At 42.7% G+C, this 22,542-nt stretch overlaps 1 protein-coding gene across 1 annotated transcript in view; it reads right to left on the bottom strand.

Moving 5' to 3' along the window:
- LOC138767494 (transient receptor potential cation channel subfamily V member 3-like) overlaps window positions 1-21,788 on the bottom strand; it is a 29,013-nt gene extending 7,225 nt beyond the window's left edge. Inside the window, exons 1-12 of the mRNA XM_069945018.1 lie at window positions 21,532-21,788; window positions 14,094-14,171; window positions 12,808-12,956; window positions 11,765-11,941; window positions 10,930-11,070; window positions 7,993-8,273; window positions 7,678-7,854; window positions 6,877-7,032; window positions 4,950-5,048; window positions 3,900-3,973; window positions 1,943-2,108; window positions 630-696 (exon numbers count right to left, since the gene is read on the bottom strand). Coding sequence (XP_069801119.1) covers window positions 630-696; window positions 1,943-2,108; window positions 3,900-3,973; window positions 4,950-5,048; window positions 6,877-7,032; window positions 7,678-7,854; window positions 7,993-8,273; window positions 10,930-11,070; window positions 11,765-11,941; window positions 12,808-12,956; window positions 14,094-14,171; window positions 21,532-21,641 — 1,675 coding nt within the window. The 5' untranslated portion in view covers window positions 21,642-21,788. The remainder of the gene's footprint in view (window positions 1-629; window positions 697-1,942; window positions 2,109-3,899; window positions 3,974-4,949; window positions 5,049-6,876; window positions 7,033-7,677; window positions 7,855-7,992; window positions 8,274-10,929; window positions 11,071-11,764; window positions 11,942-12,807; window positions 12,957-14,093; window positions 14,172-21,531) is intronic.
- Between the last annotated feature and the right edge of the window lie 754 nt (window positions 21,789-22,542).

Here is a 22,542-nt window from a genome sequence, read left to right as displayed (position 1 = left end):
CAATCCACCATCCACCTAAAGAATTTGTATGTCACTTCTTTGGGTGGATGGCGGATTGAGCTTGAGAATATCATTGGAACAGGTGGACTTTCAAGCGGTGATCCTCTGCTAATCCAGACCTTTGGGTCTGTATGTATACAGAGACCTATTACACCAAACGATTATGGGACGTACGTGGTCATTACTGGCCCTTCTGGCTAATCATTTGGCTAATAAATCATATGCTTCTTGTTGCTCCAAGTAATAGTAGCAGCAGACCGCCACTGACTTTAATAGGCAACCCCCTCCCGCTGCTCCCTGCGGCACTTTGCTTGCTCCCCACTCGCTGTCTGTACAGTACGTGTAATAGCATTGACAGTGAATAGGGAACAAAGGGGAAGCAAGCACTGAACTGAAAGGTTGGCACTCACTTCACCCTCAATATCTTGCTTTGTAATACGGCCTTTACTTTGAATCTTTGTCTTGAAACAATTTGGCATATTATTTAATGTATAATAAATTTATAGTTAAAAGCCATGCTATTAAAATAATGCTGTAAGAATCAGTGGTTTTGTTGATCATAAAACCAGTACGGCCGTGTGCAGGAGACCACATCTATTTGTGTATAAAAAAGGCAAGGAGCTGCTTACCTACACCAAATCCAAATAGGAAGAGAATATACACTAATAAAAACTTCAAGACATCATTCAAGATGACCTGGAAAAACATATTTGTTGTTTAAGTACATTCATATTTTATTTTCCATGTAAATTATGGTAAACTGACCAAGGCCTGCCTGCAATGCTTTATTCTCAGCTCTTCTTCAGTAAGCAGTGTAGTGGTCAGGATAGTGATGAGTGAACATGTTTGTGTATGTTCGTACGAACATGACCTAATTGTTCGTGTTCGACGACCACAAACAATTTGTTTGATGATTGGAATGGTTATAATTATAATTTCCGAATATATTTGAACTTGTGAACGTATGCAACTGCTTAATTTTCGATTTGCACTTAATCTGTACGCATGTGTGTAGACCAAAACGTACACTTCTACTGTACGTTTGTTATTTATTCGTGAATGTTTGGGGAACACAAACTAATCATTTTTTTTAATGTTTTTGTTCGGGATCCGAACCAAACATTAGGATGCTCGCTCATCACTAGTCAGGAAACACAAGACTATAGATATCCATGCAAATGCAATGAATGTGCACATAGGCTGTTAGTAGAGATGAGCGAACCTGGAGCATGCTCGAGTCCATCCGAACCAGAACTTTCGGCATTTGATTAGCGGTGGCTGCTGAACTTGGATAAAGCCCTAAGGCTATGTGAAAAAAATGGATGTAGTCATTGGCTGTATCCATGTTTTCCAGACAACCTTAGAGCTTTATCCAAGTTCAGCAGCCACCGCTAATCCAATGCCGAACGTTCGGGTGCGGATCGACTCGAACCCGAACCCGGTTCGCTCATCTCTAGTTGTTAGTCAAAGGAAGGAGGAAGAGGAGGCCATCAGTGATACAGGATATAAATGCTTTTCCCTTGAAACAAATGATTCTACCATGCGGGCATTTGCTGCTCCTTTGCATACATAAATATACAAATTGCTTAGGTTTATAAGAAGTTTGAAGATCTAAAGGTATGCCTGTGAAATTCGGAAACATATCGGGGAAGGCGGCTGTCTCGTAACATAGACCGCGACGTTTGCCCAATATGTTCCTGAAATGGGAACATAGCCCTTAATTGTAACTCATCCTGCTCATGCAGCAGGATACTCTTTCACATCATATGTAGTTTGCTCGCGTTAGGAGCGGACTACAAGCCTGCCGGATTCTTGAAAGAGTATCCTGCTGCACAAGCAGGTTGAGAGTTACACTTTAACTATTTCCTTGCTCTATAATTAGTAACACTATAAAACTAACCACAGATGCTATATCCATTCAGTATGCAATATTTATATTTACCCTCTGAATCATAACACTGTAGATTCCCAGGGACTGAAATCCTCTTGTATAATACAGCATGTTTGTCCATCCAAGTGCCATGGTGATGACTATAAAAGTTAAATATTCTTGCGCTCCAGATATATAAGTTAAAGTTGATAGGATAACCAGGACACCTTGTATAAAGCTGGTAAATAAAAGTAAGTGTTTTAAATAGCACTGTTTAAAAAAATAACAGCATATAGAGGGTAAGGTGGGAGAGATACACATCATGTTTTTCCTGTAAACAGATGCCCATAAATGAAATAACACAAAAACAAAGCCTTGGTGTTTTGTAGGTTCAGCACCATACATATGGTGGTGGCCGTGCTTGGTATTGCAGCTTAGTCCCATTTACCTACAGCGCCAAAACTTCCCTAAAAGTGAAAAAAGAACTGCAAAACAATCCATGCCTACATGAATTTATTAATAAAAGAGATTTATATAGTTATACATATAGGATATATAGATGAAAAAGAGACTTTTGTGGATGGATATAGAGAGCTATAAAAAAAGTCGGTCTTTATTTCTTTGGGCTTCATTTGGAATCTGGTGAGTTTGCAAGCCAAACAGACCATTTTTTAAATTAGTGTTAGGAGAAGCGGATGCAGCTGGATAAATGAACCCCCGCCATTGTTTGTCGTCATGTACTGTATTCTTCAGGTAGGAATGTTTGAATATAATACGGGGTAAAATGGTTCACTGGCATGCTTTTACTGCTCATTGTTATACCACTCTTTATTTATATGGGCCTATTTATAAAAACTAGAGATGAGCAAAATGGGTTCAGGCTGAGGTGATCCGAACCCGAACGTTCAGTATTTGATTAGCTGGGGCTGCTGAACTTGGATAAAGCTCTAAGGTTGTCTGGAAAACATGGATACAGCCAATGACTATATCTATGATTTCCACATAGCCTTAGGGCTTTATCCAAGTTCAGCAGCCACCGCTAATCAAATGCCGAAAGTTCGGGTTCGGATGGACTCGAGCATGCTCCAGGTTTGCTCATCTCTAATGAAAACCTAAATATATAAGAATGTATACAATTCTGTTGAATAGATGTAAATATTCAGATCAGGGGTCTCAAACTCAATTTACCCAGGGGCTGCTGGAGGTAGAGTCTGGGTGAGGCTGGGCCGCATCAGGGTTTCCACAAGAAAAGCTCTTACAAAAACATTCCAATGTCATCAAATGATTTCTCTCCCCCCTGCTTTTCTCCGCTGTTTCTTTTCCCATCCCCATGTTTCTCTCCCCCCCCCCTGCTTCTCTCCCCTGTTTCTCCCCCATCCCCAATTTTCTCTCCCCCCTGCTTCTACCCCATCCCCAGGTTTCTCTCCCCTGTTTCTTCCCCATCCCCAGGTTTCTCTCCCCCCTGCTTCTCTCCCCCATCCCCATGCTTCTCTCCCTGTCTCCCCTCCATGCTTCTCTCCCCCATGCTTCTCTCCCCCCATCCCCATACTTCTCTCCCCCATGCTTTTCGGGTTGATTGGATGCATGCATCACGGCCCGCCGCAGCGCACCACGCTCCCGGTCTCCGCTGATTGGATAGGAGGAGCACGTCCGGGCGCTACAGGCGGCCAGTAGGTGAGGCGGACAGCAGTGGGGCAGACAAAGCCGCATCTGGCTCGCAAGAGCGGGGCAGATGACATCCGGACTCCAGGGACAGCGCACACCACAGCAGCACATCACTCAGAGGCCCGCTGGGTGACGTGCTGCCATGTGCTGCAAACGAATAATGTGGGCGGCGGCATGGGCCCCCAGGAGCCTTGGGCGGCCCCTCAAAACGCCCAGATTATAATCCTCCAATGTCAGTGACACAGGGCCGCACTTACAATAAAGTTACCATTGAGGTGGGGGCCGCAAACTAGTGTCCCGAGGGCCGCAGTTGGCCCGCGGGCCACGAGTTTGAGACCCCTGATTTAGATGCAATAAAACTCACAAAAGAACATGGAACCAAGCATCAGACAACACTGAATGTAAGTCAGAAGGCTTTATCCGGAAAATAGCTATGGCCTAAAAAAAAAAGAAAGAAAAATGCTTAGTACAGTATTAGTTAGACAAAAACATACAGATAGGTGAAGCGCTGCAGAATCTGTGTGCACTAAAATAAATAATAACATAGCTGTTCATATGATTGTGCCCTTTAAAATGGTTCCATTCCTAATACTGATTTCCATTTCCAAGACAATATTGGTATGGCCGACCTATGTGTATCCAAATCCTAAAGCAGATGTCTAAATTTCTATACGCAGGTTGTAGGTAATTCTTTAAAGAGTCACTGTCGTATTTTTTTTTTTTTTGCAGAAATCAATAGTCCAGGCGATTTTAAGAAACTTTGTAATTGGGTTTATTAGCCAAATCTGCCATTATCTGCATGTAAAAAGCCTTTTCCCAGGTCCCCCCCTCCTTCCTCTTTTTCATCCACTCTGAAAAATCTGAAAATTGTGACTTGTTGCAGGAGACGTCCCCTGTCTGTTCTAGGGAGAGGGGAGGGGGGAGGAGGAAGGAGGGAGTTAGCCGGCAGCAGAAAGCAGATAACAGAGGGTTACAGGCACGGAGCTGGGTGACAGCTGTAATCCGAGCTCAGACAGGTCACTGGTGATGGTCAGAACAGATAACGAGTGAGGGATTTGTAGATTAACTCTTTGTTGTCCTGTTTTGGTCTTTTCTTTAGCTCTCTCCATAGGAGAACAATGAAGACAGGGGGGAGAGCTTCAAACTGCTTTTTCATGATAAAAATGCATTTTTCGGATAATAAACCCAATTACAAAGTTTCTTAAAATCGCCTGGACTATTGATTTCTGCAAAAAAAAAATTCACGACAGTGACACTTTAACTAGACACATGCATGTACAAATACATTTTTGTGGGACTATGACTGACAGAATCATATAGATACTGCATCGGACATTAGTATTTGTGTGTGGGCCCTTAGGAGGCCATAGTATAAATACCAGACAAGAGCTGTATGCTAGATAACATACTGTACCTCATGAATTATTAAGATTGTGGAGCAGATCACAACAAACGTGTGCCCAAAAAGTTGAAAAAATCCACGTATACTAGATAAGTTCAGTGTGATGAGACCCTGCAGTGAGGAAAATACTGAATTACTGAATACTGTTCCCGTGGGCTGTATACTTGTAATTGCAAAATAAAACAAGCATGTAATAAAATGCATACCATAAGTGACAGGACAGAGAGGAGACCATTATAACATATAATACTAGTTCTTTGGCATTTCTGTCTTTTATTGTTTCATTTGTGTCATTTACTAAGGGTCCATTTACACACACAGATGTCTGATAGATTTTTGAAGCCACAGCCAGGAATATTCTCTGTTTACAGTCTGTTCCTGGCTTTGCCTTCAAAAATCAGATAAATCTGTGTGTGTGAAGGGACCCTTAAGGCCCCATTACTCCAAGCGAATATCGGATGTATTTGGCCATTACGGCCGATAATCGCTTGGTGTAATAGCTCCTGTTAAAAGGCAATGATCAGCCTACTTGCACAATGTTGGCTCATCGTTGTCTTTCAATATGTTGAAACCATACAATAGAAGCGATGGCAACAGACCACCACTATCTCCTATGCACTCCCCAGACACTCTAAAGATCGTTCAGGGAGCCTCTTCCGCAGCTCCCCACAGGCCCCCCACTTACCTGCATGTTGTTGAGCGTGTAATAGCGCTGGCAGCGAGTGGGGAATGAGCAAGCGAGCACTGATCTGACAGGTTGACGCTCGCTTGCTCCTGCTGGTCGACCCATGTAATAGGGGCTTTACTGTAGTCTCCAAGCTTTCCTTGTCTAATTTGTTTGGTCCATACAACCACAGAGTCTCCATTTGTGGCTCTCGAATCTGTTACATTTCATGAATCTGTCATATTTTACATGAAAATAAGGGACATCTTAGTGGAACCTGACGGACTCAGTGGACTGGTGGTACTTGTGCCACAGATCCAGCTATAGTTTAGCACCTTGTCATCTGTTATATAGTACTGTAGGCTGGCAAGCCATGGTTTGTGGCAGAGCTGTTGTACCCTATTTGAGTAGCTAGACAATTTGCGGGAGTTGGTGCCAGCATTAGCACAGGTCCAGGTAGAGCCCACTCATGCAGGTGAATGAACTATAGGACAGAAGTGCTGCTCCTGAGCACCAAGATCCATCTGAAGTGGGAACCCTTACATGCCCTGTTAGTAAATATTGATGTCATAATATGAAACTATCTTCCTTATTTAGGAGACCTCTCGTTTTATTAGACAGACAGCCCAGTGTTAACACTCAACACCTTCATACATTACATCGTCGGCCATCAATTTCAATGCATACTGTTTAACCATAAGTTATAATACTAGCTTCCTCAAGTGATAAAATATATTAAGAGCTAAAGTTAGTTGGGGGAAAAATGAGAAGCAACATGAGAAGTTATTACTTTACTGAAAGAGTAGCAGATGCTTAGAACAAACTTCCACTAGATATGGTAGGTAAATTACAATAACTAAATATAAACTGGCTTCGCCGATGCGCGCTGCCAAAGCATACATAGCAACCGCTCAGGCCGGTTGCTAGGGGCGCAGTGACAGCGTACACTCAGTAAGGCCTAGGGACAGTCGCCCAGTTGTCCGCTGCCAGGTGGGGCAATCGAAGCAATTAGGCAGGGACAGTAGGGCGGGTGCTAGCTTCAGGGCTTCAACTGTCTGTGTCTTTCTGCCTAACACCTGCCTGGAATAAACATATATCATCCTAAGATAATGAGAAGGGAAATATTAAAAGGGCAGATTAGATGGACCCAGTGGTGTTTTTCTGCTGACAATCTTCTATGTTTCTGTGATTGTGAGGCTGCTTAAACCACTTGTCAAATGTTTTCACAAGAAGAACTACCTTATAAATAACCTATGTATAGAAGAAGCACTGTACCTTGTGTCCACGTGGCCGATAGTACAGAAAAGTAAAAATAATATTAAAACCAAGGGAAAAAAGAAAGGACATTAAAAACATGTATTTTGCAAACTTGTTCCATTTCATCTGAAGCAGAGTATGGAGGGGCTCCAAAGCCAACAGCTCATGGCGATTCTAGGATGAAAAACATAACAGGGTATTTACACTACCAATATTTTTACTACAGCTGTACACAGGTTATTTCTACTAATGGTCCGTTTACACAGAGCGATAATTCGCCCAATTGTAGGATTAACGATTTCGGAGTAACAATGTGTTTTTATAACAATCAGCGTTTAGACGGAAGGATATATTGTTTGAAAAAATCGTTATTGCAATCGTTTTAAGATCGCTTAAGCCTATCTCACACAAAGGGTGAACCGGTGAAAGACTGTTTAGATGAAGCGATCTGCAAATTTTTAGCGAACGACCAACGCCGAGTTAAGAACATGTTGAAAGATCACAACGATTTATCGCTTGTCATTTGATCATTCGCTGTGTTTACATGAGCCGTTTATTGCTTAAATGCGATTGTTATCGCGGAAATTCGAACAATAATCATTCTGTGTAAACGCACCATAATGCAGACTGATCCAGTCCTTATACCAAAGTGGATAAATGGATCTCTGCACTATTATGGCCTATGCGCTGCGGAATCTGTTGGTGCTATACAAATAAAATTATTATTATTATTATTATTATGGCCTTTGTATGACTAGTTACAGATGGTGTAAAAGACTCCCTAAGCTAACCATTTGGCTTTCCCTTCTTGACACTTACTCTAATGCGTGTATTGTAGACCACCATTTCAAGTATTGAGTTCTGTGAAGAAGTATCCACATCTTTCAAGTCATACAGTGATGAGGAAACAGGTCCATAAGCCCAGTCTGTGAACTTTCGAGACAAGACTTTATTTTCTTCCTCCTTTATTTCTCTACCTAGAATATACTTTAATATCTGAAAAAAATAAATGCAAAACAAGTAGTATATATGTGAAAGGAAATAGGCTAAATATATCTGAGAGAAACAGGAGAATGGCCCTGAAAAATGGATACACTTGAAGGGTGAGGTTTATTTTGTAGTTTGTTTTCTTACCTCCAGTTTACCCGTCTTGGCCGCTAGCTGCATCGGGGTGAGGCCTTCGTTGTTTGGAATATTTTCTAAAAACTTGTTCTTACAGGAGCGTATGATCCTATCATACATATTTATTATGAAGGTGTTGTGGGGTTTTGCATTCTCTGTTACAGTAACAAGAGCGTGGAGCACAGTGTTCCCAAAAGAGTCCTGGATGCAGACATTGGTGTCGCTATGCTTCATCAGCAGTTTGACCACTCCTGGCTGGTTGGTGCATGCAGCAAGAGCTAAAGGAGTTTCACCTAAGATATAAGAAGCGAGGTTATTCTGGAGAGCTTTTATGTTTGTCTTTATTCATTTAGGGTAGCTTCACACCTACCGACTCGCAGCGTAAATCTCGCTGCAAGTCTGGCAGGTCCTGGCAGTTCACTGTCACTATATACTCGAGTATGTAATTCTGCCGGCCCCTTAACCCCTTCGGCTCCTGCCCGGCTCCCGCTCTGCTGTGTCTGTATATACATTACCTGTGTCCTGCAGGGGGTCCCGGCGTCCTGCTCTCCCGCCCGGCCAATCAGTGTGTTGCCCAGCCGCAGCCACTGATTGGCTGAGCGGGAGAGCAAGACAGCCGGACCCCGTGCAGCGAGGGCAGGTGACATACACTACCGTTCAAAAGTTTGGGGTCACATTGAAATGTCCTTATTTGTAAAGGAAAAGCACTGTACTTTTCAATGAAGATAAGTTTAAACTAGTCCTAACTTTAAACAAATACACTCTATACATTGCTAATGTGGTAAATGACTATTCTAGCTGCAAATGTCTGGTTTTTGGCGCAATATCTACATAGGTGTATAGAGGCCCATTTCCAGAAACTATCACTCCAGTGTTCTAATGGTACAATGTGTTTGCTCATTGGCTCAGAAGGCTAATTGATGATTAGAAAACCCTTGTGCAATCATGTTCACACATCTGAAAACAGTCTAGCTTGTTACAGAAGCTACTAAACTGACCTTCCTTTGAGCAGATTGTGTTTCTGGAGCATCACATTTGCGGGGTCAATTAAACGCTCAAAATGGCCAGAAAAAGAGAACTTTCATCTGAAACTCGACAGTCTATTCTTGTTCTTAGAAATGAAGGCTATTCCATGCGAGAAATTGCTAAGAAATTGAAGATTTCCTACAACGGTGTGTACTACTCCCTTCAGAGGACAGCACAAACAGGCTCTAACCAGAGTAGAAAAAAAAGTGGGAGGTCGCGTTGCACAACTAAGCAAGAAGATAAGCACATTAAAGTCTCTAGTTTAAGAAACAGACGCCTCACAGGTCCCCAACTGGCATCTTCATTAAATAGTACCCGCAAAACACCAGTGTCAACATCTACAGTGAAGAGGCGGCTTAAGATGGGCAAAAGAACACAGACATTGGACAGAGGAAGACTGGAAAAAAGTGTTGTGGACAGATGAATCCAAGTTTGAGGTGTTTGGATCACAAAGAAGAATGTTTGTGAGACGCAGAACAAATGAAAAGATGCTGGAAGAATGCCTGACGCCATCTGTTAAGCATGGTGGAGGTAATGTGATGGTCTGGGGTTGCTTTGGTGCTGGGAAGGTGGGAGATTTGTACAGGGTAAAAGGGATTCTGAATAAGGAAGGCTATCACTCAATTTTGCAACGCCATGCCATACCCAGTGGACAGCGCTTGATTGGAGCCAATTTCATCCTACAACAGGACAATGACCCTAAACACACCTTCAAATTGTGCAAGAACTATTTACAGCAGAAGCAGGCAGCTGGTATTCTATCGGTAATGGAGTGGCCAGCACAGTCACCAGATCTGAACCCCATTGAGCTGTTGTGGGAGCAGCTTGACCGTATATCCAACCAATCTAACTTGTGGGAGCTGCTTCTAGATGCGTGGGGGGCAATTTCTCCAGCTTACCTCAACAGATTAATAGCTAGAATGCCAAAGGTGTGCAATGCTGTAATTGCTGCAAAAGGTGGATTCTTTGACGAAAACAAAGTTTGATGTAAAAACAATGTTATTTCAAATACAAATCATTATTTCTAACCTTGTCAATGTCTTGACTCTATTTTCTATTCATTTCACAACGTATGGTGGTGAATAAGTGTGACTTTTCATGGAAAACACTAAATAGTTTGGGTGACCCCAAACTTTTGAACAGTAGTGTATATACAGACACAGGGGGGCGGGAGCTGAAGGGGTTAAGGGGCCGGCAGAATTACATACACGCAACGGTCGTTCAGACGCTGCGAGTCAGTTGGTGTGAAGGCAGCTGCCAGATGTTAGCTAGAGGTCAATGGAAGTTTATGATCTGCCTTACACGCATAGCGTTTTGTTTTGTTTTTTGCTAAAAGAGGCTGGCTAGTTCATGGCTCTCTGCATGTCTCGCAAGCCAAAATAAAAGACTTCGTTTTAGCAGCTAAAGCTTCTCCAGAAGACACAAAACAAATGGTAAGGCAGCGTTTTAACAGATCTTACGGGCACTGCTAGTAGCGTTTCCAGGAAAATCTGGGTGATTGGTTTGCTTTAAATGCATCTGTCAGCTTTGACAGCCCATCTAAATGGCTAATCTGCCAGGTGCAGCGTTCGGCCGCACTGGCTAATACCCGCGGTCTTGCACACTTAAGTACCCTCTCTGAACTGCCCCACCTGCCCCTTATGGCCTTATGTTGAATGGGGTTAAAGCGTTGCTGTCATTTGGAATAACTTTTGACATATTATCAAACAAAAGGTATTGATCACAGCAGGTAGCACTGCTGAGACTTGCTGGAGCTTCATTACAGTCTGTGAAATGATCTGGTACCTTGATGTGTGAGTTCAACCTTGCATTTATGTGGTTAATAGGCAAATACCTACAGGATGTGTACAAGTTTTTCTGATTTCAACATTTATAAGCTGTACTGTAGCTATGTAGATAGTGACCACATATTTCTTTACTTACCAAAATAAAATCCATAACTTTTGCACTTTGGGTTAAAGAACAGGCCCTGTGCACGTATATTTACTTTAGCACCTTCTTTAAGAAGATACTTCACAATTTCATTTTGTCGTCTTTCAATAGCGATGTGTAAAGCAGTTTGACCTAAATGACAAGAACATTTATTATGCTGAATGATTTAGATAAATGTGGTGACCGCACAATGTATTAAATCCCTTTAATCCACTAAAAGAGATGTACCTTTTCTAGAAGCCTGTCTAGTGGGTATAATATAACATAATCTTCTGGGCCTCTATTCTAAATCCCTAAATTTTCAGGCATTAGCTGTTTTTTTTTTCCAGTAGTGCTGTATATTACTCCAACAGCACTGTATATTACTCCAATTAATCCCTGTCCCCATTTGGGCTCAGAATCAAAATTCCACCTATTAGTTTAATTATATTGGCATGTGTGAGGAAACATGGTTAAAATATACAAACTCCTGCTGCTCTTCATGGGACTTGAACCAAGGACCCCAGTGCGCCAAGGTAACCAAGAGAGTTACCACAGGAATGAGGGTCCATTGCTCCTATAATGAGCCGTGCATGCTTCCACTACTATCATATTCTATTGAACTGAACGGCAACACTGCACCCCATCAGTCCAATAGAATTTGAAAGGAACAGCAACATGCATTTCTGACTGCTACTAATTAAGATGAATGGGACAATTGACAGTCCCAATAGTGGGTCTCCAGACCTCATTAGAAGGCAGTGTACATATTGCCAATATATAGCATGCAAAGCATGTGTCAACATTAGCCATACATAAGCATAAATTATCTAATGATTCTATTTACCTCTGTAATTTTCCTCTGTATATTCTGCGTTGATAAATCTGTCCAGAAAACCATGTTTTCTGGTAAATGACAGTAGGATGTGAAATATCTCTGGTGTCTTTGCATTTATGTTCAGCAATGCTTTCATTAAGCAGGTTTTGCCAGTGTCCTGTGATGTCAATTTGTGCATAAGAAAGTCTGAAATGGAAAATATCATGTTATTTTCTGTATGTGGTTCGAAAGTAGTTGTTTAACATACCATAAATTTATAAAAATGAAAAACAAGACTTGCATTCTGAATCTGTCCAGGTTATTTGACACAGAATCGGCAGAGTATGCGCTAGTCAGACTTATCTCAGGTCTTGCTCCTGATCAATGTTTAAACACTTACTGATAAAACTATAATATATCAAAAGTTCTTTTTGTGACAGTGTCCACTTAAAGTGGTTGCCACAGATTAGAAAAAAAAAGGCACAGACACACAGAGACATTGCTCCTAATTTTAGTAACTGTTTTGTGTTTCTCACTTCTATACAGGATTCATAGCTTACACTGCTTAATACAGCTCTATAATGCTCTCCATGCTGTTGCTGCTGCTGCTTCTGAGGGTGTACAGGGTGTACAGTTTAAGAGACACCATTGCAAGCTGTCTCTTCCCCCGTGGAGGAAACCACATGCAGGATTTAAGCCATATTATGGCTAGAAGTAGTGTTATTCCTTATAAGCACAATAGCTTATGCTAATGACAGATACTCTTTAAACTGGTGGTTTATGCTATATTTTTGCATGGACATTTTTAGTTTATGTTTGTGCCCGAGCACAATTTTATTTTGAAGTAAATGAGTCTAAAGGGTTGTCTTATGTCTGAATGTGATGCCACAGCACCAGGAACCAGGAGAAAGTGATGATGAGTGAGAAGTGGGAGCTACAGGGCCTCGGGGTAGGTGAGTATGATTTTATTTTATTTTCACACTGCCCTCAGCCACATTAATTTTTTTTTATTTCCCAGACAATTCCTTTTAACATAAAATGAATGCTATTGGCAACTGCAATCCCAGTATTACCTTCTGCACACTTATCTGTAAACTGGTAAGATAGTTCCTCGATTTCTCCCAGTAGACATTTTAGTGATAATATGTCTCCTTCTGTAATAGCCTTCAGTATGGGGTTTTTCTGATTTTTCGTTTCACATATTAAGTTATATGCAGGTTTACTGTAATGTAAAAAAATAAATGTTCTCTAAGTATCTACAAATGTTATCAAATATAAAACATGAAAAATAAATAGTTCAATTTTTATACTATGGTATCAACAGTATGCTTGATAATTCTACACCATGAAAGGGAGAAATCTCAGCAGAGATGATCACCATAGACCACTTAACAAAAAAAGCACTAAGGCCCACCCCCTCTGCCGACTCCACTCGGAATCCCTAAAATGGATAATTGAGAAAAAAAAAGACTAAAATTATAAAAAAATATGTTTAACATAAAAGCTTGTGTTAAACAATAAGGGGGGCATTTATTAAGTCCGGCGTTTTTTACGCCAGACTTAAAAATGCCCCCGCAGCTCCGGCGCTACGGAGATTTATGTAGAGGCGGACTGCCTCTACATAAATCCCGTGCGCGCCGGTGCGCACCGCCGAAAACATACGCCAGCTGAGGACTGGAGTAGGTTTTCGGCGTATATTTGGCCGGAACGGATGGTAAATCCGCCCTCTACACGCCCCCTTTCCGCCCCCCTGGCGTACTCGGCGGAAAGTGCCGATTTGCGAATATTTTATTCGCAAATCGGCCATTTGCGTATAAAAAAAAATACGCAAATTGGCACTTTCCGCCGAAAATCATCCGTTCGCAGGATGATACATGTGGCCCTAAGTCGTTTTGTGATTACATGTTACTAGAAATCAACAAATCAGCAAAGTTCTAGACGCTTTGTGGATAAGGTGGATACATCCCGAGGACCACCTGGAAAACATGAATACAGCTTATCACGTATGGATGTAGCCATGTTTTCAAGGTGGTATTCGGGTGTTTCCACCTTTTCCATGGAGCGAGCAGACAGTGGGATTGAAAAGCCCATGGTTCGCCTTCATATGAACCTTGACAAAGCTTCCTTCACTCATGCGTACTCATTCCCTTTAAGCAATTGCATGGTGCCTGCTTAAATCAATGGGTTGTCTGTGTAAAGTAGGGCAGGATAGGTCCTGCAAAGAAAGAGATAATCCTCATCCTGGTAAAGAGAAGGGCATCAGGAACAGACAATCCTTTTCATCCAGAAATTCCAGACTTTGTGTAGGATTCAGCCTTGAAACTAACAATTAATGTAGCCAATATTAAAAATAGATTACTTGGTGTTGTATAGGTTCAGCAGGCAGGTGGTCACATCTTCTGAGGGGGAATCAACACCATCACATTTGCTGTTGTCACTATGAGAAATAAGCACAGTAAAAGGGATAAATCATTTACCTGTGAAATTGTCATGCATTTATTATTATATAGTGAAGTTACCTTGACATACAGGTTATCAGCATAATCTCCAGAATTTACTGGGGTTAAAACCTGCCCCTTGCACCCTCGCTCCTCCAGGCTCATCACTAGCAGTATACTGTGCAGTGGAGGGTGCCCCGCAGAATCCCACAGCCTGTATTCACCTCTTTATTCTCCGCTGACATGTGTCATAATGTGTATATATTTATGGGTATAAGTGGCATATTGTCTATTATTTGTACATCTATCCTGGGTGAGTGCAATACCTATAGAGGATTCTTTCATTGCTTCACAACGCTGAATTGTTCAACCTTAGCGTAAGAATTTTTTAGTATTTTATTGTATGGGCACTCAGACAAGAGATATCCCTGGATAGGGAGCAGCGGCGTAACTAGGATTAATGGGTCCCCATAGCAAAAAACTGTATGGGCCCCCCCCCAACATACTCACCTGGCCCAGCGCATCACTGAAGCGCCAGGGAGCTGTGAGAACAAAGGAACACTTCGTGAGGCAAGATGAGGTATGTGTATGGGGGCTCTTGTGGCTGAGGGTGCACAGCTGTCTCTGGCAACATGTTGTGAGCCCTACATGTAACACATGTACCCACATGGCTGCTAGTGTACTGTGCCACCATCTCCCCCTCGTGTACTCGTCTTATCTGTTGCAGAACTACAACTCCTAGTATGTGATGTAGCCCTGCGTTTTACCCCACACAACATGCTGGGAGATGTAGTTCTAAAGCCCTATACACCATGCTGGCAGATGTAGTCCTGCATATTACCACACAGTATGCTGGGAGATGTAGTCCTGTATATAACCACATACCATGCTGGGAGATGTAGTCGCATATTGCCACACAGCCTGCTAGGAGATCTAGTTATACTGTGTCATCTAATCTGTTGCAGAACTACAACTCCCATTATGAACTGTCAATAGGGCAGGATGGGGATTGTAGTTTTGCAACTTGAATGTCCACAGGCTGCAAAACTACAGCTCCCACCATGAACTATTAGCAGGACATGATGGGGTTGTAGTTCTCTAGGGGTAATCTCACCTGTCTAGGTTCATGATCTGGCCTCTTCTGGTCCAGTGTGGATGCTGTGCCTTCCTCTGCTCTTCTCTCAATTCTGGTTGATGAGGGTAATGCGGACATTGGCACCGAGATCTGAGTGGGCTTGCAGTCAGAGGGTGAGGTGGGTTGGTTGCTCATCGCCACTGAGGTAGGGGACAAGGGGGGAAGGCGCAGACTGCGTGGGGGCCTCTGGGACATTGGGGGAGGTAGCCCTGGTCACTGTGAGGGTGGCGGTGGCCCTGGGTTACTGTGTGGGGGTGGCCTTGGGACACTGTGGGGGGTGGCCCAGGGACACTGTGGGGAGGTATGGGGGTGACTCGGGACACTGTGGGGGGGGGGGGGGGGCTGGGACACTGGAAGGGGCTGGGATACTGGGGGGCTGGCCCTGGGACACTGTGTGGGGGTGCCCTGGGACACTGTGGGGTGGGGGCTGGGTCACTATGTGTGTGTGTGGGTGCCCTGGGACACTCTGTGGGGGGTGCTCTGGGACACTGTGGGGGGCTGGGACACTGTGGGGGGGGGGCTGGGACACTGGAAGGGGCTGGGATACTGGGGGGCTGGCCCTGGGACACTGTGTGGGGGTGCCCTGGGACACTGTGGGGTGGGGGCTGGGACACTATGTGTGTGTGGGGGTGCCCTGGGACACTCTGTGGGGGGTGCTCTGGGACACTGTGGGGGGGGGTCTGGGACACTGTGTGGGGGGGGGCTGGGACACTGTGGAAGGAAAGGGAGGACAGGGCCGGCTCTGAGGAATCTGTATGTGTGTGTGGGGGGGGGGGGCTCCCTGGGGATGGTGTGTGTGTGTGTGTAGGGGGAGGTCGGGTTGTGCCTCTGGGGACCCTGTGTGTGGGGGGAGGAGTTTTTGCTGTTGGGGACAATGTACGGGGGGGTGGAATTGTGCCGCTGGAGACGCTGTGCGGGGTGGCGGGTGCCTCTGGGGACACTGAGGACGCTAGGCAAGGCAGGGACACTGGCAGGGATGCTGGGGACACTGTGCGAGGGGGGGGGGGGTTTCTCTGGGGACACTAACAACGTGGTGCAGGGGGTGAGGATGCTGTGGACGCTGTACATGGGTGGTGAGGTCAGAAGAGTCAGTGGCTCCTGAGCATGGCAATCACAGCACTGCATTGAGCTGCGAGCGCTCACCAGGAGCGCTCGCAGTGAAAGTCCCGGACTTTGGCAGCACCCAGGAGGCCCGCTCGGAGGGTCTGCTTAGGGGGTTCAGTCCCTGCTATTGGGAAGCTGCTAGTGAGAAGTGCAATTTATAGTGGTTCTTGGATGAATTATGACCTAGGGGGGCAATTTACAGTTGCTGCTACACACTTATCATGGTTGTGCAGTATATAGGAGCTACTACCCATATAATATAGATGTCTAAATACAGTTGCTGCTATTATCATTACATAGTGTTGCCTGGTGCTACATATAATTTTAGTTGCACAGATCCTGATCCAGTCACCTTAAAAGGTGCATCATGCCATAGGTATTAATTGGATTAATCATGTACTAATTTGGTGTAATCATGTGTCCTGACTCCTGTTTTTAAATTGTCTATGTGTCTATTTGTATTTTATGGGACTACAGGTTGTTGTGTACTGTACAAATAAAGGATTTGCTGAATTGAATTTGTTTTATGAGTATTTATGGGGTTAATATAGGTGTAGTGCTTTATAGTGGACATATTTTACATGTTTAATGGCTGTGAGCCCCTTCCTTTCTAAATTCTGTGTATGTCCAAGCCTTTCTGTATAGCACTCCACTAGAACTTACCTTGTGTGTTTTCTATTTCACACATAAACAGGTTAAAGGATATAGTTTATAGGGTTATGTCATCTACATTTTACTTCCCATCGGATCATAAGAGCTTAATACCACTGCTACTAATTCTTCTGTTGTGTTGAAGAAATACCATGATGTACTAAAAGACATTTAACTATATAAAATTTTATTAAGTCTCAAAGATTATATTGCTGGGCTTGTTGCAGACTAATGCTTTTATAGCAAACATGAAGGGGAGGAGGACCTGAATTCCTGGTTTATGATGTTTTCAAAGTATTTGCAATGGGCAGACAATACTGTAGAGCAACTAGAAATAACCTCATTCACTTATATATATGAAGGTGAGTGGACCCTCTGGTCCCTACCCCGGGTAAAGGAGAGTGGACCCCCTGGTCCCTACCCCTGGTAAAGGAGAGTGGACACCCTGGTCCCTACCCCTGGTAAAGGAGAGTGGAACCCCTGTTAAAGGAGAGTCGACCCCCTGGTCCCTACCCTAGGTAAAGGAGAGTGGACCCCTGGTCTCTACCCCTGGTAAAGGAGAGTGGACCCCCTGGTCCCTACCCCAGGTAAAGGAGAGTGGACCCCTGGTCTCTACCCCTGGTAAAGGAGAGTGGACCCCCTGGTCCCTACCCCAGGTAAAGGAGAGTGGACCCCCTGGTCCCTACCCCTGGTAAAGGAGAGTGGACCTTTGGTCCCTACCCCTGGTAAAGGAAAGTGGACCCCTGGTCCCTACCCCTGGTAAAAGAGAGTGGACCCCCTGGTCCCTACCCCTGGTGCCAGTTATGGTCACTTTTCATTCTGGTAACAAGAAACGCTGGAGCTTGTTGGTTTTTCTAAAGGGACTTGTCATTCATAATAAGGCTAATTTCAAACAATGTAAAACAGCGCCCATTGTTTGACACGGCCGTTGTTTGCCATGTCAAACAACGGCCACTGTTTTACATGTCCCTGTGGCTGATACTGCCATATCCACTGCAGGAACATTATTTTATTTCCATTTGGATTGTAGCCTTAGACCTTAGTGCAATGTACAGCCAGCAGCACGACCGTACTTTCTGTGCTCATAGGGTTAAATACAGTAGCTGTTCGCCAAACTGCAGCCATAGAAAACTGACATAGAAAACTGCAGCCATAGAAAAGTTAATTTTATTTCTACAGCTGCATCAAAAACGGCCATAGTGCATGCTGTGTGTGAGCACTAAGGCAATTGTTGCAGTGACAGGTATGTTCATTGCAGCGCTAGAAAAATTACGGACGTAATTTCAGATGAAAACTACGGCCATAGTTTTTACGATGTGTGAACATAGCCTAAACAGACTAGTGGGGGTGACCTAATGTGGGTCCCCCTACCTTCATGGGCCCTATTACAGACACATCAAACTTTCTATACCATGTAATTCTTAATCTAATTGCAGTAGACAGCCCCACAGGTCTAAACACTTTTAACATGTCTCTGTGGCATGTCAAAAGTTTTGTTAAATGACAAGTTTACTTAAACACTTCTCTAGATATAGCAGGAGCACCACCAAATGGAACTAACATAAATTTTGAGCCCACAGTCAATTGTGACAGATGCATCTAGGTGGATAGAAGCATTTTGCAAACCTCCCAAGGACTTTAACTGCGTTGTGTATACAGCATGGCACTGAAAGCTACGCTATTTACATAATAGTCAATGGGAGTTACACAAAATGCATAAAAAACGCACCTACTGTAGGTGTTTTGGCTTCCCAACCTTTTCCAGGTAGCACAGATGGGCTAAGGCGGGGCTAGGGTCCCTAAATCTTAAGATAGGTGAGGGTCCCAGAGATAGGACCTTCAACTATCATACATTTATGCCATTGACAGACAAATACCATCTGGTCCATTTAGTCTGGCCTCATATCATTTCCTTTATTATTATCTTGTGATAGATACATGTTTTTATCAGACAGGTTTACATTCACTTACTAAAGATATATTAGATTATGGGCAAATGCATTGTAGAATTACCACAAAACAATACAAATATATATTTTTTCTATTTGTGAACAGCATGTTCTGAATGTTGTGAACCTCAGGGCATCAGATGTTATTGGTGGGGACTAGACATGGTCTTATTTCGTAATGTTATTTCTGCTGTAATTGTGAGTGCTGATCTCAGGGTAAAGGAAGGTTGTAGCTGTGGATGGAGGAGGGCTGGGAGGTTTTTTCTTTTAATACATTTATGAAAGGTCCATAGACACTCCCCTAATAAACATACTTTTACGCTCCCAAAGGTAGATATAACAAGACACAATATTTTACCTATTTCTGTAAAATTTTTATTTGTGGGGTGTGTATACTTGAAAATAGAAGATTCTAAGATGTCTAAGTAACAAATTCCGCAGAGGCTACTTTTGGCTGGAAAGAGTCTTCATCTGGGTTGAATGGAAGAGACTGTAAATGACTTCAACAAATCAGAGAAGAATATAGTCTATTCACCTTTTGGCATATGCACATGTAAGGTGCACATCACAAATAAACTTTAGAATCATCCTATATAAAATACTAAAAGGGAGCAAGTGGAAGGGAGACAAGCCTCCTAAAATAAACACCATAAACAATTAAAATCACTTAAAATACAAAGTGATGTACCCTGCCTGAATCGAAGCAAGGATAACCCTAAACATACCGGTAGCCCCAGTGAACAAACAACATGGATCCCTTACAAATAGCTGATGATAACATATATAGTGGAGAATAATGCTGTGTCCAAACATCTGTAGTCAGTGTTGGACTGGCCCACCAGATGACCAGAGGATCCCAGTGGGCTCCCAGCTTTAGAACCTGCACTAACACTGCCAGACATGTGTTTTTTCACTGGTTCTTTATTGGTTGGCCCCCAGGATCATATCCTCTGGTGGGCCCCAAATACTGTAGTCCGACACTGTTTGTAGTACGTATATCACCATGTGTGGAAAAAGGTAAGGTTAGGGAAAGGGTACCCCACGTGTTCCTCAGTATCCTACAGCTTCCTAAGGAGTGTGATGGTGGTCATACCGTCTTGTATATCAGAATAAATCGAAGTAGGGAAAACCCACAAACACACACAGAAAAACATACCATGTGTTCAGAGATAGTGTTCTGTCCATACACATTACACCTATTGGGCCTTCGAGTTACATACACCTTGTTATACACACAGTAACTCATACCAGTACCCTGCTTTTTTAATCCTAAAAGAAATATATTGGTATCTATTGATATGTATCTATATTAATCTCCTAAAAATAAGTTCACAAGAATCAGATTGCTGTGTATTTTCTTTCCTCTACAAGTCATAAAAAAATTTCTGACCTATTAAGGTATAACATTTATACTGTATGGTGTATGTTAATAGAAAAAACAATTACTCAATGCCAGAATTGCTTTGCCTTTTAGATATAAGTAGTAAAGCAAGAAGACTACACTGTATAGATTTGGTATCACTGTAACTATATTGATCTACATAGTAAAATCATGTCATCTTTACTATAGAGTTAAACAGCAACTCCCCACCCAGGAAAAAAAAAACAAAAATAGAAGAATCATATTTTTTCCCTTTCAATACGCAAATAGTTTTTTTTTGGGGGGGGGGGGGGAGATTTGGAATATGCTACATGGTAAAAGAAAGGGTGACATTACAAAATACAACTTTCTCAAAAAAGCCCACCTTATGGTTAGAGCAGGAAAAAAATAAGTTGCTTTGACCAAAAATTTTCATAGCTAGAAGGGAAATAAAGATGTATAATTTTTCTCAGAAAACATTTGTGTGTAAGTCCAAATTCTTTTTTTCATATTCAAGTTTTATAGATGAAGTCAGAGCTTTCCAATTAACTGTTTGTAAACCTGATTAGCACCAAAGTCGGCCCTAAGCTCTTCCATCCTATGTATATGCATAATTATAAGTCCAAACTATTACCAGTTCATGTTTTGCTCACTTTACTTTGGGGCACTATTATACAGGCAATAATTGGCCGAACAGGTCAATATCTTCCTGTGTAATAGGGTAAGTGATCACTCAATCGTTGGCTGATCAGGCCGTTCTGGCATGCTAAAAAATTATTGGCCTCAGGAATCAATCGTGTAGCAAGGCCGCACTACTAATTAAACTACTAATGCAACCCTCATAATCGTTTTTCATGAAACCAATTGAACTCAATATCCTGACATGCTATCAGACTGAATCGTAACAGAGACCACAGACACAACAAATGCCTATACCATACAAGATCTACAGCCCACAGTACTGTAGGCTCCAACATTGTTGCTGTATACTTGGGAGAGCTGCCTCCCATTCATTGGCCACACAGTCACTTTCTTCTGTCTCCGTTCTATATACCTAAATGCTACATGGCTATTACAGTAAATACAACAGAATTATCTATATAGAGAGACCATAACCCTTATACTACAGAAGTTCTTGGCAGAAAAATAAGGTTACATACCATACTGTAATGTTAGAATCCATAGGTTTGGAAAGCACAAAAGAGAAAGCAGCAACAGGAGAAGGGACATCATCTGCGGTCTCATCCAGTGAGGAGCTCTCAGAAGACATTGTGTCAGGAAAGCTGGAGGACACACATTATACTGTATGCCAGTAGTAAGGCACCCAGCTTATAATACAGAGCAATACATCTCCAGTCCTGTATATCGGAAGAGCTCTGTAGATTATATGTGATAAAAGTGGATAGAATTACACTAAGGAAACATGAATAATACTGTGAAGGGTTAACCACTTACCTACCTAACCTGTTATATGGCTAATGTACAATAGTAATGTTAGCAGGCACGCCCTATCATAAAGGAATGCTCCCTGTCATGTACTCGTCTTCTGTTTCCGGACTCCTCATCAGATACAGTTTAATAACTGCGGCATCACCTGTTTCCACATTACATCGTATAGGTTTCTGGTAACAAAACCCTCACTATTCTAAAGAAAATGGAAAAGGATAAATTCATAGCTAAGCTTCATGTTTAGGTTTTGGGAACAGATTTGGAGAACTTTATTGATTACCAATGAAAGAACTATTTTTTGTCAAATTTGACAAATGTAACTCAAGTAATTTCTTACAAAATTTGTGTAGGTTCAAGAAGATACAGCACAGGCACTACTATAATCACACTTCTATATTTGCAAATAAGACACGGTATGGATTTGCTGTAGGTACTTGGGCAGTGTCGGACTGGGGTACCTTGGGCCCACCAGGGAATTTAATTCTAGGGGCCCACCCTTACATATACCAGATATAACCAAACCTTTGCACAGCGCTGTGTATGTGACCAGCAATGCTGGATCACTGCTGGTAACTTGTCAGTCACTCTATGCAAACAGTATAAGATGCCACATAAGTATCTTAAAAGGAGAAGTCCCATTAAAGGGGAACTCCAGGTAGAAGTTAAAAAAATGAGACTTCTGCAGAAGCATAAAGCATTACTTAGCTATCTATTCCATTTTT

The sequence above is a fragment of the Dendropsophus ebraccatus genome, chromosome 11 (assembly GCF_027789765.1).
Source record: "Dendropsophus ebraccatus isolate aDenEbr1 chromosome 11, aDenEbr1.pat, whole genome shotgun sequence".
NCBI classification, from domain to species: domain Eukaryota; kingdom Metazoa; phylum Chordata; class Amphibia; order Anura; family Hylidae; genus Dendropsophus; species Dendropsophus ebraccatus.
Note: the sequence above shows the minus strand (reverse complement) of the source record. Positions and strands in the feature narration are given on the sequence as shown.